The sequence below is a fragment of the Doryrhamphus excisus genome, linkage group LG5 (genome assembly GCF_037039965.1).
Source record: "Doryrhamphus excisus strain RoL-2023G ecotype Guam linkage group LG5, RoL_Dexc_Guam_v1.1, whole genome shotgun sequence".
Taxonomy (NCBI): Eukaryota; Metazoa; Chordata; class Actinopteri; order Syngnathiformes; family Syngnathidae; genus Doryrhamphus; species Doryrhamphus excisus.
The window spans coordinates 21,224,108-21,241,834 of NC_136361.1; the positions used below are offsets into that span (position 1 = coordinate 21,224,108).

At 41.3% G+C, this 17,727-nt stretch overlaps 2 protein-coding genes across 2 annotated transcripts in view; both read left to right on the forward strand.

The window, feature by feature from the left end:
- The first annotated feature begins 5,725 nt into the window (after positions 1–5,725).
- On the forward strand, positions 5,726–8,392 carry LOC144898490 (uncharacterized). The gene is made up of 3 exons (XM_078790520.1): positions 5,726–5,998; positions 6,092–8,289; positions 8,376–8,392. The coding sequence occupies exons 2-3, from the start codon at positions 6,369–6,371 to the stop codon at positions 8,390–8,392; spliced, it is 1,938 nt and encodes a 645-aa protein (XP_078646646.1). The 5' UTR covers positions 5,726–5,998; positions 6,092–6,368.
- A 98-nt stretch (positions 8,393–8,490) lies between these two features.
- LOC131105714 (plectin-like) overlaps positions 8,491–17,727 on the forward strand; it is a 66,649-nt gene continuing 57,412 nt past the window's right edge. The window contains exon 1 of the mRNA XM_078790521.1: positions 8,491–9,402. Within this exon, the coding sequence (XP_078646647.1) occupies positions 8,586–9,402 (817 nt within the window). The 5' untranslated portion in view covers positions 8,491–8,585. The remainder of the gene's footprint in view (positions 9,403–17,727) is intronic.

Below are 17,727 nucleotides of genomic sequence, written 5' to 3' on the forward strand. Positions count from 1 at the left end.
TGTGTGTGTGTGTGTGTGTGGCATTGTCTACCAGTGTAAAAACAGTACTTGGGCAGCCAAATGAAACCTGTTCTCACGACGGAGGGACAATCTTGTGGCTGTTTCTGCTTATGACATACGGTTTATTGAAGACACTGATGATGGTGAGTCACCGCTGTCTGTAACAGGACTCCAAAGCTGCAGAAGAATGGGCCTTTTCTTCCTCCAACCACACACATACTGTGCAAGTTAACTACACGTCTTCCTTTCGTGAAAGAACCAGACCATGCAGTCACTTTTCTCTTCACTCCAAGGAGAGAAAGAATGTAACTGATTCATTCTAGCCAGATGGGAGTTTTATGGGAGTGGGCACATATACGTATCACTTCTGTGCATATGTGTGTGTGTGTGTGTGTGTGTGTGTACACACTTGCAGGAGGAGGCAGCCACATTGTTTATATCTAATTTATTACACACACATCTTTAGGATACACATGTAAAAATAAATGCAAATCCACACATTGTGTCATGTTAGGCCAGGAAGGCCAGCGTCGGGATCCTGTGACAAGTTTTGTTGTGTGATAGTTGGTTGCCCGTAGCAACAGCCAGCCCACGTTCCCCTCAGACCTTGACTGTCAGCTCATTGGCCTAACGTTTGGGTTGGGTTGCCACAGCAACCACAGTATTATGAGGCCACACCCAAATGTTGACTAACTATGGAAAACACTTTTTTTTCTTTTTGTATATACAAAACACAAAAGAGAAATTTAAGAAATTGTCATTTTCATTTCAGGATGATGATGAACACGTTGACCGAGCATGCCTGAATTGTACAATCTTAGATATCAAGCTGTATTTGTGTCTGTTTGTCGGCTTTATTTTTGACCTATTGTGTCAACCCTTCGTCTAAAACTCTGTGCCAGTAATTTGTGACCTTTCTCCAACAAGGCGTCCAGTGTGTATCTCCCACTTGGCTATTGTGGCTGCAAGTAGTTGTATTCAGGACATGAGCCTGGGTATCCCGGTCACCAGAGAGAATGCATCCAGGCTGGCATGACCTCAAATTTATGGTGCTGATGTTCCTCTGCTTCTTTTTTGCAACAGAAAAGAAAAGATGTGCTTGTTCTTTCCCCACAAATATCCTCCCCTTCACTCCCATTCCTGCTCTCTTTCAGACCGATGTTGTATGCCATGTTGGTACTGGGCATGCAGTCGTTCCCACTGGGGTGAAATGAAGAAGTGACAGTCAAACTGTGTTGTAAAAGCAGGGTGCATTGTCTTTTTAATTGGTCTTTTTTGATTTGACACATGGACAAAGGAGACACCCTTGGTGACAGGTTCTGGCTCAGTCCAAAAAAAGGTAAGCAGCACGTATTTGAAAATGACGATGCTAGGAATTGTAGGAATTGCCTGGTGCTCATGGAGATTCTGTTGCCATTAACATTTTGGATCACTGAGGGTTGAGCATGTATTGTGACGCAATTGGGATTATCATCCTGCTCTTCAACTGAGGCAGACTCTCCTTCACTCTCTATCAAAGACAAGAGTGGCTGGTCCCAATTTCTCTGGTTTTAATCTGTTTTCAGTCCTGGAACTTGTTTGCTGCACAGCAATTTGGGCTGTGGCTCTTTGCTACTGTATTCTGGATCCCACCAAATATTACACTTTGTGTGCTGAAACAGAAACATAATACAGCTCCAAGAAGCTTGATAATTGTTGTGAAAAGTTGGTTGGATCATCTCTGACTCTCAGTGGGAGAAGTGATACAGGACGAATGAATGATTCGGTATATTATCCACACCCGTGCTTCATTATTTTTCCTGCTTAGTCTCCTTCAGGAAGAGTTAAGGGGGATTTAGAGTCTTTTTGGGAGCCTTTGCTTATTTTGGTGACGGTAGGCATAAATCTGTTCTTTCCACTCTGGAAAAGGTAAAACCAGTGTGATCTATGACTTGAGAATTTGAGCACACACAGACACACAGCGACTGTCATTTTTTCCTGTAGCACATTGGGGATTTTCCATGTGCATTTATGCATGAATTGGTGAGACAAAGCCAAGAATCAGTGGCTTTTTCCTTTTGCTCAGACACAAGGATCATCCTGTGACATCACAGTGTTTTTATTCAGCTTCTCCACGAGACTGACTGTGACAATGATGAGAGGGAACCCAGCATGTTCGATGGCGAAATTGCCCAGTTGTTCAATTCAGATACAGAAGATCAGGACTTTGATGGATTTGTAGGAGAAGATTAATTAAAAATACAGTGAGTGGATTGTTAAATAGTACAATTGTTAAATAGTACAATTGTTAAATAGTACAATAAAGCTTTTGAGGCCATCAGTGGAAAAAGTTTGGACACCCATAATAGTAATGAAAGAGTAGTCAGTACCTATCAATACACACACAATATTTCACAAAAATGAGTCAACACATCCAATTTCAGCAACCATTTTTATTATATTATATCATACTGTATTTTCCTGAGTGGCAATACTATAAAAAAAAAAAAACTTGGATATACGACAGAACTCATGCAGCTCCAGACCGTGATACTACCACCACCATGTTTGATTGTAGACAAGACACAATTATCTTGGTACTTTCTTGCCTTGCTTGCTGTTTAACTAATGGCTACGTCTTGAGCGATTGTCAGTGAACAGCAAACCTACTGCTTTCCAAGATATGTAGCCAAGTTTTAATTTAGTGTTATCCCTTGAAAATACTCTATATAATGTTTTTTTTAAACTAAGGAAAGTACTAATTTTTGTGAGAAACTGTACATATAATGTTGAACTTTATTAGTAGCGATATGTTGAAGCAAAAAGTCATTAACCAATTAAAAGAACAAAAGACATGTTTTGTTCGTACTCTACCATTAACTATCTTGGCCTCCTTGAAGCTCTTCCATGCCTCAGCTCTGTTAGGGGGCACAGCTGTCCCTGCCTGAGGGGTCAAACTCCTAACTATAACCTGTCAGGAGACAAATTAGTCCAATAAAAATAGGCTTATCATGGAGAGAGAAAGGGTAACTTGCTTTGTAGCCATTTGTCACAGCTACAAAAGCTGAAATATGAATGTTGAGATATTTTGACATGAAGTTGTATGACACGGACAGCAGAGGAAGATGCGAAAGTCGCTTCTATCCACGCATGTAAACATTGTGGGACACACACACAGTAATGGTCGGGCGAGAACAGGTAGTGATGCGACGGGCGAGGAAATAATGCCGAGCGACTGAGGTTTGACTTTTTTTGTGATTCAAATGTGTTGCTCTTTTGAACGCATATTGTTTTGATTACACAAAGTCACCAAAATTTGACCAGAACTCCGCTCACTGAACAATGTGTGTGTGGGGGGGGGGGTTGAGACACTACACTGCTGATGGGGATGTAATATAACTTTAAAAAATCCAAACTATTCCTTTAACATGCATGAATAGCCATTCATAATAATTCGACCTTTGATTTCAATGTGCCGTATTGTCATGAATTTGAAAGGGTTTTGCTGACCTTTGCTGACCATTGCTTGGCACTGATATCAAAATGGAGGCCACGTGCGCAGTTCCAGTAGAGCCCTTAGTGGAAGGCCTTTAGAGTGGGCCAGCCGCCAGCCAACATCACAATGTGGTGACAGGTCTATTCCGGGACTTGTGAAGGTCTGAAACATTGTAGTAAATGTGCACCCTTAACCGGGAATCTTGGTCTTACCCTTTATCTGCGGGCTGCTCCTGCAAAGTTGCATACATTACAGTATATTTAATAATTTAAGGCTGATGAAGCCTGAACAAAAGTCACAGCTTAATAGTTAGGGGTGTTTTGTGAATTTGGATATTCATCTCAGAGATCTATGTCTGTGATGCAAATGCCCTCACATCAGATAGCTCCCATAGCTCCCAGCATCACATATATTTAAAATATGCATATTATCTGTCATGATTTGTGTATTAGTTTTGCATTCATAAAGGTTAATGAAAACACAAATCGGACTTTTTGCAATTTCGTCTGCCTCAAGGTAATTGCAACATGTTAATGCTGATTGGTTTGTTAATTTTGAGGAACACCCGACGTGTAATGATAGTTGAGAAACCCTTTGTTTGCAGACTGCTCCTCCCAGCTTGTTCAATGAATCCTTAACCTAACAATCGTGATGGATGTTTTGTAGCGCCTTTACCAAAGGAAGGGCACATACCGACATGGACCCTTTTCTTTGCAGTAAAGAGCAAAGGTTGTTGTACTTTGCTTTCGTGCTAAATGCATTTTTGTTGACTTCATCATAAAATATACAGTCCGACCCCAACAAAATGCCACCTGCTGCCGCTGTCTTCATGAACTAGTGTCAGAACACCTGCCTGTAAGAACATTTTTGCATTCTAACTTGATAACCTTTTGCACTCAAAAATATTTAGCTCTCATTGTCATTTCATTTTCTTTATACTGTACAGTATGTGCATTAATACATTTTGTCTCCAGGCCAGGTTGGATCTAATCCAGCTGGTTAGTTCAGTTTATCTTATTTTATCTTGTTTTTTGTTGGGATTGAGGTCAAGAAAACTTTTTCCACATCAAACTCATCCAACTATGCATTCATGAATTTTGCTTTGTACACTTTTTTGGTTGAAAAAAAAAAACAAATCCAGGAGTTTATGTTTTTCCTTTTTATTTTTTTGTCCCTGAAATGACTTATGACCTAGTATATGGCAAAACCTTAACTTCCGGAAAAAAATGTGACAGAAGCGAAGGTTTGACTGTCCCAACAGTGTGTCGGGCCCCTTGTTGTAAATGATCTCCTGGCTAAATGACAGGGTTGTAGTCCAGCAGTCCCATACAGTCGATTTATGGCTTGGAGCTCAACTGCTGCACTACAAAAAAAGCTCATTTGACTGTTGCCTTGGTAAATATAATAAAAACAGTTCTCCAATTTTTTTATGTAAATGTGCGAGATGCGTAATAGTCTGTGTGGTTTCAAAAACCAGGAGGAATGCATCTTTTCATAGCCACCCACTATAATTTTGCAACTGCTTTCTATTATGAGCTTTTCATGACTCAGTCAGTGAACATGTGCTTCTCTGCCCTACCTGATGGTCACTTTACATTTGCTTGTGACTGGGCTCTGTCCATGAGAAATCACTCTCAGAGAAACAGAGAGATGGACGGGAGACAGATGCGCTGGAGGGAGAAGTGAACTAGGGATAGAAATCTGATATCAGGTCTCAGGGAGTGCTGAAAAGGTTGGCTATAATGCACGGTTCTTTTTATAGTTATGCAAGGGAGTTATTAGCTCATTTGGGGCATGACGTTCTAATGTTAGCTAGCAACACATCTCTACGGTGCATTGCCATGTGTTACATAATTCTAATAAACTGCAAAATGCTTGCTGATTTTTTGTAATGCATATCATAGGTACGGATGTCCAACTAATTGCAATGTAAAATTTAAATACAGTACATTTAGTAGAACATTATTATTATTACAACATTATATTATGCTATTGTATAAAACTGGGAATGCCACACCTTCAATGTAGAAGGATGGCTGATCCGGAAATGTGTAAAACTAGATACCTTGCACCTGATAACCTACATACATGAAAAACGAGTGGCTCCAGGGCAGGATGGATGTAAGCCAACTGGTTGTCTCGCTTTCTTGAAGTGTATCTGAGTTTAGAAAATCTCATTCACTGAGCTGGTGTGTGTGACACACCATAGGGCGTGTGTCAGCTAGCTATGGTGTTCGTTTAAAGGTGTGTGTGTGTGTGTGTGTGAGAGAGGGAACATTATACAGGAGGTGTGTACTTTTGTGTTGGAGTGGGCGTTTCTGTAGAAGTCACAGAGCCACTGAACATGTGCTCAGACACACTTCAGTGGTGTTTGGCTCCATTCATTTGATTTGCTCTTTCTTTCTGTTAATCGGTTTACTGCAGATACTATTTTTAACTTCACTTCCCTGTAGCTGTCGTTCTTTTTACTATACTGACAACTTTTTTCCATGCAAGTTTTTTCATAAGGAATAGAGAAGGACGGTAGGAGGAGCCGGACTAAGAAGTGTGCTTCACTCTTTCTCTCACACACTCATACGCTCCCTCTCTTCCATTCTGTCATTGCCATCCCAGCAGAAGGCAGCCACACGCTGAATGCTGTGGGGGACATACTCAGAATTTTGTTTGAATCAAGTCTGAGAAAGGACTATTCATTCTTCACGATACCTGAAGAATCAACAAGAACACAAGGGTGAGAAAGAAAGGAAAGATATTGCAGCAATTCTTTTCTCTTTCTATTTTGTCTCTCTGAATTGAAACACGTGTTTGCCAGTGGATTTTTTTCACACAGTAAAACGTGTGGCTTGACTAGAGGCTATTTTTCTTTGGAATTAGAGACAGTTTAGATATAAAAATGGTTGCAGGAATGCTTATGCCCCTGCGGGACCTGAGGGCAATCTATGAGGTTCTCTTTCGAGATGGTGTCATGGTCGCCAAAAAGGACAAGAGACCTCAGACCAAGCATCCTGAGATACAAGGAGTGAGCAATCTACAAGTAATCCGTGCTATGGGTTCACTTAAGTCCAGGGGCTTTGTGAAGGAGACATTTGCTTGGAGACATTTCTACTGGTACCTTTCCAATGACGGTATTGTTTACCTGCGTGACTTCCTCCGCCTGCCCCACGAGATTGTTCCAGCCTCTTTGCAAAGGTTTAGGAAACCAGCTGCCACTCTGGCCATGGTTCAACGAGCTGCACGGGTCCAATCTGTTGAAGGTCCAATATCTTATGTGCCCAAACCAGGGCCTAGGGGTGAAGCTGAAAGCCAAGAAGCAGTAGCAGAACGTCAAAGCTACCGCCATATGATGGGTCCCAGAGAAAAAGAGAGCTATTCTGATAGGACCCCCAAATTCAGGGGTCGCAAACTGTCTGCAGAACCTGCCAGACCCAAGGAAATGGAAGATCAGTCTCATTCTCTGTTTACAAATGGAAACAATTTCAGAGGTGAATCCAAGGCGATGGAGGTCAAAAGTGTGATTCATCAGCAGCGTGATGTGAGTGCTGAAAAGACAGTACCATCCTCACAGAAAAAGAAAGTACTTGAGATGCCTTTAAAAAAGGATGTTCCAAAGACTTCTTTGACAGCATCAGCATCCTCTAAAACAGCCCCGCCGATGACTGTGCCTTCTGTTGCTGAGGCTACAACCAGAAGTGAAACAGAAACAGAAGTCAAGAAGGAGTATAACAAGGAGGTGATACATCCAGTTAAATCTTCCCAGTTAACAGCCATTGCTGCCCCAGCAACAGATGATGTAAAAGCTTTCCCTGTGCATGCTTCTGATAAGGGAACCAGCAGTCTTTTGGCAGAAAGCGTCACAGCCACCCCTGTCATCACCAAATTCAACAATCAAAATGTCAAGGAAAAGATGGGAAAGGGGAATGTGGATGCAGAGCTTGCCAGAGATGCTGGAGCAACTGACACTGCAAGGTTTCAACTGGAAATGGCTTCTCAGGAAACATCTAAACTCCTAGTAGGCACCAACATTCCTGCCACCAAACCGGCCACTGAAGATGCTATGGAAGAACAGGTTAGGGGAGCAAAGGTTCAAAAGGAATTACCTAAATGCACCAATTTAAAGAGCCAACCTGAGTCTAAAACAGGCAATGAAAAAGTGAAAAGAGCATCAAAAGCAGCCATTGTTCAGGAGACACCCAAAACCGAAATCGATCAGTATGTGGCAAGACACAAGCCAGTCGTATCTGTGAATGTAGCAGAGATCCCAAAAGTCAAAGAAACCCAGGAGCTCATCGTGTCTAACGTACATCTCTCAGCTAAGTCTAACAATGAAGACATCTGTGAGAAAGCAGCACTGGAGTCCTCACAAATTGATGTGGAAGCAACTGTCACTAGAACCACTGTCACAACAGTGATGGTGAGTACTGAAAAGGCAAAACCAGACAAAGAGGAAATTGAACATAAACAACCAGAAGAAGCACTTCAAACAGCCATGTCTTCCGAGCTCAGTCAAACCATCGTGCCCGCAGAAGCGGCTATTGAGAACAAACAAGGGACTGAGGGAGTCTCGAAGTCTAAGCGAAAGAAAAAGAAATCTCAAGCAGAAAAGAACAAGAATATCACTGGTGAGGCGACACCGGACACAAAAGTGGACGATAAAAACGTTAAGCTCAGTGATGAAAACCATACCAAACCCAGCATAACGCATGAGGGACCATCATCTGCAAAGTCTGAGCCTAAAATAAAAACGGAAAAGAAACAAAGTGATACTCCTAACACAATGTTGAAAACCTCCGAACAATCAGAAGTTGAGTTTTGCCGTACCACAGCAGCCCCCACAGTGGGTCAACTAGAAACTGCACCAATTAAAGATTCCTTACCTCGTATGGGCTCTGTGAAATGTAAGGAAATGTCAGCTGCTAAAGTGGAAATAGTGACAGTTCAGACAGAAATAGTAGAGGCAGTACCAAAAATGACTAAACCTGACAAGAAAACCTTTGAAAAAACGTCAGAATCTGGAGTGGAATTATCAAAAAGTGTGAAGTTGCAAATTGGGACTTCTGTTTCCTCGACCGTAAGCACAAACCCCGAAGTGGAAGCATTGATATCTACTGACATGACAACATCGCCTGGGCACACAGTTAAAGACAGTCCTATTGTGACGTCTGCACTGAAAAAACGAAATGTTTCTCCAAAAACGAACCCTAAAAGAATGTGCAGTGAGGAAACCAGACAGGCTGCAGCTGCACTCTCTGAGGCCCCGGCAGACAAAGGAGGGGTGGAGCCAGAACTGCTTTTTGCAGAAAAAATCAAGCAGGAGGTTCCGAAAGCAAAAACATCCTCCACTGCTAGGGAAGCACCCGAAGCCAAAGAATTAGCGTCAGCACAGCCAGTAGTAACAGCGGAGGCAGCTGTAGCTCAGGCACAGGACAGCCCCCTTGTCAAGCAAGAGGAGCCTCCCATAGTTGCACAACATTCAGCCACTCCGGCAGCAGAGCGCAGCACAGAGAATTCACACTCTGTGTCGGCGGCCTTACAACAGGAGGAAGAGAAGAAGAGGGACTTGGAGGACACACCCTCTGCCACTGCAACACCCGCGAGTGCCCAGCCTCACTTGGGGGACACCTGTTTGTCCACAGGCCCGGAAACAGACGAGGGCAACATGAAGAGGAAAATCGTAGTCGTTGAAGAGATAGTTGAAGTGAAGCAGCTTGTTAGTCCTGGGGCAACCGGGGAGCAGCCGCCTCCACAGCCTGTGCAACCTGAGGAAGAAGACGATGAGTTGGACCTGGATGTTCTGGAAGAAATTGCCATTGAGAGGGCACTTTTGTCAGGAGCGGCGGGTGGCAGGGGGCTGGGGGCCTCACCTGAGGCAGATTGGGACCACTCATTGGAGGCGCCAGAGGAAAAGACATGGCCTAACTTCATAGAAGGTGTGTACAGATGACTTTACTTCCTGTATCTTCCATTCCTTCGTCATGTCTTGCTTGGTAATTGAAATTAACTCAAAACAACACTACAATGCATACACCAATGATAAAATGTGCATTTTTGGTTATAATTCATAATATAGCAAGTGTTCAACATGAAATATTATGAAGTATAGCTTGTTTAGTGTAAGGTAACTCACAGCTGTCTCTTGTTATCAATAGCTGGTGTGAATAATCCATTGAGGCATGCTTGGGATTTAATTATCTCTGAGTTAAAATAGAAGTGCCAGTTTTCACACATGCATGATTTATGGCTTCTACAAATGATCAAAGCTAAAATTGTTATTAAAACACTTTATCCTTCAATACAAGATACATAAAGATAAGTAACAGTACTGTATAAGTAGAATAACATAGTGTTCACACAATCACTGGTTGTTTACATGCATGACTGGCCATTAAATAAACAAATCAAATACAGACCTATAGTGTAAGTAGCTTTCTGCAAATGGTTAAAGTAAAAGTAATAATCTCTTGGACCATACTTTGCATGTTTGCCTAATTAGATATTGCAGACCTGAGGTCATTCCAACAAGGTGGGGCTGTTTGCTAAGATTCAACCTCGCCTGGTCCCTGTAGAGATACTAAAGCCAGATTGACCAAGTGAAGGAGGCGTGGTGCTTTTGGCACTCTCTCTCATCTCGTCTCTTGCCATAGTACTTCATCATTGTCAAGATTGCTTCGTGGAGTCCTGTTTGCTGTCAGCTTTTGTTTGTATGAGAGATACTGTCAGTATTCATGTGTAGAATTTGGGAGGCATGCATGCAGTATGATAAGAGTTTTGCAAGGTAGCCTCCTTTTTTTATTTTGAAGAGGCTGGTTGGTTTTGTGTTTGACAGCAGAAGTAAAACTTGAGTCTTTGCAGTGTGTGTGTGTGTGCTTGTTACTCAAGTTAGTAGGAATTGAAAAGTAAAATAAAAGTCCAGCTCACGTGACAGTTTTGGAGCCCTCTAAGGGCATTTGAAGAACTTCACATGGGCGTTGTCTGTTGTGGGTGTGAGCAATAGAATAGAGTGAGGGAGCTGGAACAGATTGCTCATAGCTCTGCAGTTGTGTTTGTTTGGTACAACACGTGACGGAAGATCTGGATCTAATTAGCAGGCCTTATTTAATATGTGGTCAAAATGTTTTAACTCACAGCAAAGAAACGATACTCAACGTAATTTTTCCACCTCATCAGACAAGACACTACTGAGTTCAAAAGAAGGACTTGAGAGATTTTCTTATCCATATTTGATGATTATTTGAAGGCATTGCATATCACATAATCATATACATATCATAATGATAGTCAAGTGACTAGAGCAGTTCACTGCTGACATCTGCTGTCCATTTACAACCACTGTTGTGTTGAATGGACAACAAGCTTAAACAGGTGTTACTTTGTGTCCTTCTGATTTGACCTTAGTTTAGTGTTGTGCTCATGTTTACAGTGAAGCCATTTTTAGTGCTGGACTTCCTTGTGTTATCTAATTCTACTGTATGTCTGCTTGCAGATAATGACATTCCTTTATGTGTGTGCAGCTTTGCTTCTTACATCAATGCTGATGAATCCTCTTTATATTGCTTTGTCGTGAATGTGCTTGAATGCACTGAAGTGGTGCACACTCCATTGGGCATTTGAACTCTACCCACACATGGCACCAGCGAGAATCGGACATGAACACACCACAGACATACCATTGAGGTCCCCCTTGTTCGCATCTCTGAACTGCTGCCCAACGCATACTTGTGTAATCGGTTAAATGAACAACTACACTATGCTCCAGTTCAGTGTGTTTCATTGTGGTGATGCACCCTACTGGCGCTGTGGTCACACTCTTGGTGAACGTGAGGGCCTGAATTCTGAATCAGGCATTTATTAAGAAGAAAGGAAGGAATTGGAATGTTGCGATTTTTATATTTTTTTCACCATTTATCTTGTCTTTTGACAGAGTTATATTTATCTCATCATAGTTACAGTCCAATGAAATCATACACTAAAATAGATCTTTACTGTCATTCTACATTCTCATTCTAAAAATTAAGTGTAGACCTCGTCACTCACAGTCGGAAATGATAATCCATACATACATTTTCTATACCACTTACCGGGGGTATGCTGGAGCCTATCCCAGCTGGGCAGTTGTAGCTGAAATAAATAATTACAGTGAAAAATCTCCGACATACATCGACAATCTCTGATAAACGGTAGAAAATGAATGAATGAATGAATTTTAAGTATTTAAAAGCAAACAGATGAAAAAAAGGAGCTGGAAAGTCATGTGCTGTACGAAATATGTTCCAGCAACAAAAGCTGTTTGCTGAATATCAGCCAAACCCAGGAAAGAGAGATCAATACCATATGGAATCAGTTGTGGGTTTGTCCAGAATACTTAGGACTTTAGTCATGTGTCCAGAGGAACATCAGAGTGATACTACTTCAGCTGTGTATCCTGTTGAAGTAAGACCTTTATATCTGTTACATTCACATTCCAGGCCTTCATTAATCTGCTGGGTGCAATTATCATTCAAATGATGGTCTCTTCACCATCTGACTATGGGTGTCGATTGAAACTTATTTCCATGTGGGCACAAGCCTGAAATACATTCTAGTCACATGTCCTTGAATGATATGCATGAGGCCCCTAAAAACATATAAGGATGTTCATGAAAGGACTTCCCCACACATGTTTTCTCCATATAGGTACCGCCATTCGCCATCTCCAGACACAGGATGGAATTGCTTTTAGCATCGCGGAGAAATGAGACATGTTGACAACATTGTGATTTATAATACCATGTGCATATAAGAAAACAAACTATTTTAAAGGATTGCTGTGCCCTCTTTTGATCCCAGACAAAATATGGGATTAATACCAAAAGCTCTAAGGATGGTGGCCTCTCTTGCAGAACAAGCCACAGTTTTAATGAGTAAACTCTGACACTGGCCTATTATCGTTTAGTCCAAAATTTCGGATAGGATAGAGGTAGTGGCTTTTGGAAAGCCCTTCCATAAACAAACATCTTGTCATTATAACCAAATAGCTCCATCTTCGTCTTATCTGGGATAGACTCCAACGTACCCCCACAACCCTAATGAGGATAAGCGGCATAGACAATGGCTCGATGGCTGGATGGTCTTATCCGACCATAACACCTTCTGTCCTTTTTAGATCTGCATTGACTTCCTTGGACATGATTATTGGTTATTGGTCATGCTTCCAAAGAGAACCTACAGATGCATTCAGTTGTGATCACTAAAAAAAACAAAAAAAAGTTTTTATACTTTGTCAAAGCATTCTGAAATCTAAAGTATGCATCTATCCTGTGTAAACTTTTGCACCCAATTCTTATTAAAAAGTGATATTTTTTGATATGATAATATAAATTGAGGGCCCAAAATGAATATGATAGTCTCTTATATGATGAATGTATGTAAACGTGTGTCTGGAACTGTACGTATGTGCCATAAATAGAGTAGGATTGTCATGTACAGATGGTTGTCTCATTGTGGTTTAATGGGATAAAACTGTCTATCATCAGTGCTAGTATGCGGTGGTGGGCGGTCTGATTGTGTTTGCGGGGGATCTCCAGGGGCAAATTTGTCAAATGTCCCGCCAGAGTGCTTCCATCAGTTTCTAACTGTGACACTATGTGATCATCTGGTGCTGGTAGATATTTATAGCCCCCAGTCAGCTCCAGCCCTTTCTGCCTGAACACCCACCCCTCTCAGCCCTCTTAGCCCCTCGCCCCTGCCCTTTTCCCCAGGCTTGGGGTCGTCCCTCCTCCCCTGGCCACAGGAGAGCAGGCTGACACATTCAAGCAGCAGGCGCAGCCTGTCAAAATTCAACACAAGGGAGAAACAAGGCATTTCAGAGCAAACAAACAGCAGCCTCTGCTGTGCTGCGTATCCCCTTTTAGTCCAGTGCTTCTTTTCTTTACCCTCATCTTTGTCTTCTCCTCTGTACCATCTCGTAGATGAAGATCATACCTGGTAGGTCACCAGATTTGGGTTGCTGTGATGTGTGTGTCTAACTTACTGTATTAATTCATCTAGTTATGAGCTGTATGGATTTTTTTTGTAAAGAAACATATTAACATGAACGCAACACGCAATGTGTATGTGTGTTCACATTGCAACAGCAACTGGCAGCTCCTACAGCACACATTGCATTCCACATTTATACTTGTCCACGGCAGGATTGAATTAAGGTTGGCAGCCCTACTGTTTAGTAGTGGGTGAGGACACTCAGCCAAAGCCGCCGCCCACCACATGAGCGTCTGACGCCTGTGAACTTTGTTTACTATCAACAGTGGGCAACCTCAAATATGAGTACATTACTCCACATAGTTGTGGACGAATACGCAGTGAGTGTGTGTCTTGGCTATATTACATCGTTAAAACACGACCTCCATCTCGTTGCCTCAGCTGTACCTTTTTTAAATTGTGCTGGTGATAACATGAGGGCCAGTTATGTGTGTGTTGCCTGCTGTGCAAAGCAGATAAACCCATCCACTTCACACTATTAAATGATATGCCGTATTAGTTTGGGGCGTTCTTTGCAGTCATGTAAGGTTATTAAGGTTGCCTTGGAAATGACTCCACTCTCCAAAAATGGCTGAGAGATGACAGCAGAGTCATCATAGCGGTCCATCAGATAATATGAAAAACTGCAACAGCTGCAAGTGAAATAGATGTGAAGTGAATGGTTGAATAGAGATAAGAGCTAAACCTGGATTTAGTTGATTACTGCTCAGAATACATCGGAAAAGGAGTGTCTGCGCTCCATGTGTCACGAAGGTCTTTGAACAGCTGAATCAATATGAGCAGCAAACCAAGAGCATGATGTCGTTCATGGGTGTTTTCAGGGTGGGGAAAACAACTGGAATTTCTGCACATGGTCTCCCTTTTTTAAAAATGACACGCCCATACATCAAATTCCCCTTTAGTCCTCCGCACGCCCATGAAGGCCCCACCTGTCACCACCACACAGGCGCATCCCCTCTATCTTTTGTTTTAGCTTATTCTTCTGTTCCATGAAATGCCTGCTTCCCTCCTTGGTAGTGCTAAGTCCATTTGGCTGTTTAGCTCGGAGCATATGAACAGCTACATGTGTAGTTTGTTTACATTTTGCATTCTCATGTACAACCTTGACAGCAGCACCTCATGCCACCCCATCACGCGCCCCCACAAGGTGAAAACTAAGGATCTAAGTAAAAATACAAACATGTCATATTTTGCTGGTCGATTATTGTGCTACACAGGATCGTCGATATTCAATTTTATTCCAACATTTTATTATGTTTCATTCATTTTAGTCATGAGAGGTGTCATTCACATTTGAACCACTATTATATTTACTATTTTCTGGAATCAGGAGTATAAGTCGCACAAGGCCAAAAATTAAGATTAGCCTTTATTCGTCCCTCAGTGGGGAAATTTGTATGTATAATTAGGTAGAAAAAAACATACATAAGTCGCTCTGGAGTATAAGTTGCACAAGGACAAAAATGCATAATTAGGTAGAAAAAAAACATACATAAGTCGCTCTGGAATATAAGTCGCAGGAACAGCCAACCAATGAAAAAAAGTGTAGTCTTATAGTCCGGAAAATACGGTATATTTGCCAACCAAACCTCTCAGCAAGCATTGATTGTCAGGACGATTACATGCTAACATGTCATGTCTATTTTCACCTGCAACTGCAACAAAATTAGCCGTCATCCTGTGAATGCATAATGGGAAGAGGCCTTAAGGCCTTGTCTTGAAGCTTCTGAGACTGATGGGATTCCAGTAGAACACACAGTGACTCGCTTACAGCAGAGTGGCAGATGACAGCTTTTAAACAACATTGCCTCCCCAAACCGGTTTTTGTCGTGCTTCCTTAGCTATTAAAGCTGCCTGTGGGTGCTTGTGTGTGTGAAACCTGCAAAAACATTTACATTTCATTCAAAGTACTGTCTGGGATAAGTCTGAAATGACTTCTCATGAATACATTTTGGATAATTATAACTATTTCATGCTAAGACTTGCAGTTTTTTCTATCTGAGAGGAGATGTCTGCAGTCAAACGTGACACGGTGGTGTCTGTGGAATGTTTTATGTGGGATTGTAAGAAGAGCAAAAGGAAAAGTCCAATTTTTGAAATGCTTTGGGGAAAGCCTGTGTCCACCATCATAGAGGTTTTTTTTATTTAATTTATTTATTTATTTACTTATTTTTACAAGGACCACAGGTTTTGTTTCCATTGCATAAAATTTGTGTATTTTGTAAAAAAAAAAAAACATAACAAAATCAATATCAGCCAAATGTTTTTCTTTATTATTTGCTATTATTATATATTTTTCTCAATTAAATTTAATTGCAATCTATTGGCAGGCAATGCTTCTCATATAAAAAATCTAAATATTAATATAGCTTTGACCTTTGTTATGATGCTAAAATGAACCTGATGTAGGTTATTGTATTATGCTATAAACTACGTATGTAAGCTCTTATAGGTGGCAAAGCAAAATAGTGTACCATAATATCTATTAATATATTTCATTAGAAGGAGCAATGACACTTGGGTCACACTATGGACACCCCTGGTTTTCAGTGGTGAACAACCTGTATAACGGAGATTTAGAAAATCCCTTTTTTGATTCTGTTTATTACCTGGGGGGAGTTTGTGCCATTTTTGTATGTACTGTATAGCCTCTCTTCTTCAGCTTGTGCGCTCTTCAATGGAGCATCTTTATGAGGATTAGCTGTCTCTTTTGTCACTGGCATCCATTCTGCATGATGACAGCTCTGCCTCCTATCCTCTAGTATGAGCTAGCGTATCATTTCGTGCTGTCCTGAGCCACTAATACCAGACCTTGAGGATTTTCTTTCCTCTTCCTCAGCACTGCTTCAGCTTGGAGTCTCATACAGTATGTTGTGTTGTGCATACTAAGGTGAGAACACGGATATTAACATTCTTCCGTGACCATCGTGGAATGACGCCATGTGAAAGGGCGCGAGGCAGGGGGCGTGGTTAAGTCTGGCTTCCGATATACAGTGTCTCACACAAGATGCATTCTCCAGCTGAACTTTGTCCTCTTTTTGTGTTTGTTTTCCGTTGGTTATGCTGATGGCATCCCGTGGGCCTCTCAGGATATACAGTGGCAGATTTAGAATCACACCACAACAGGAGCTTGAAGTGTCATTCAAGACTCTAAAGTCACTTTAAGAACAGTGAGGTTGTGCTATAAACATAAACGTTTGTTTTTTATTTATAAGTCGTTCTGGAGTATAAGTCACAGGAACAGCCAACCTATGAAAAAAAGTGTGACTTATAGTCCGGAAAATACGGTAATAGCATAATATATTTGGTGTGACACATAAGAATTAAAAAGTGAGATATCGAGATTGATTTTTCCTCAACTTGTTCTCTTACAATCAGATGAATTTCTGGCATGTCAGAAATAAGTAAACTTTGAGTTGAGTTAAAGCTTTTTCCCCTCTCAGCCAATTAAAATTATATTATGAAGGTTTACAACTTTTCGTGGCTTCACTCTATCATAGCTTTTCAAAAATATATAAATTACCGTAATATTCAGTGTATTTTCATGCCTTGAACCGTGATTTGTGGTCCCGTTTTGGTTTCTCGACTTCTCAGAGCAGTGACTTTGTGTGCAAGAAACGCTTTTTTGTGTTCCTTGTTCTTGCGAAAAGTTGAGACATTTGTTCTTCCTATTCTTCCTGTTCATTTGTTCTCGACCCTCCTTACTCCTTGAGAGTGTGGACTGTATGCATGGACAATCTAACTTTTAAATGTTTTAACTTCCATGTTAAAACATGTGACTTCACTTATGTACAGATCATTATTCATTGCCCCTTAGTCCAGTCTCTCAAGTGTGCAATTTATCTTGTTACAAAACACAGATTTTGTCAGCAGTACTGATCATATGGAAGTGATCAGAGGAATACAACCGCCCTGCATGACTTAGTTTTAAAGTAGGACTTTTATATTATATTCTGATTAATATGACTTTTGCAAAAGGTTACGTCACAGTCATAACCATTATTTGGCACTGCCGACTTTTTTTTTTTTTTTTGCCAGCAATGCTTTCTCACTGACAGTGGTCATGTGAAATAGGAGATCAGAGCCCTTCGTATACAGTCCCAGTTCAGAGGTCACTGTCTTGTAAGACGAGAGCTCAGCACATTTAAATAGTTTTCCCTTTCATTTAAGTCCTATAGGAACTTCTCAGCTGTGCTCCGCCATGCAGCGTCACATCCTAAAATTGAGTGGCGACACTA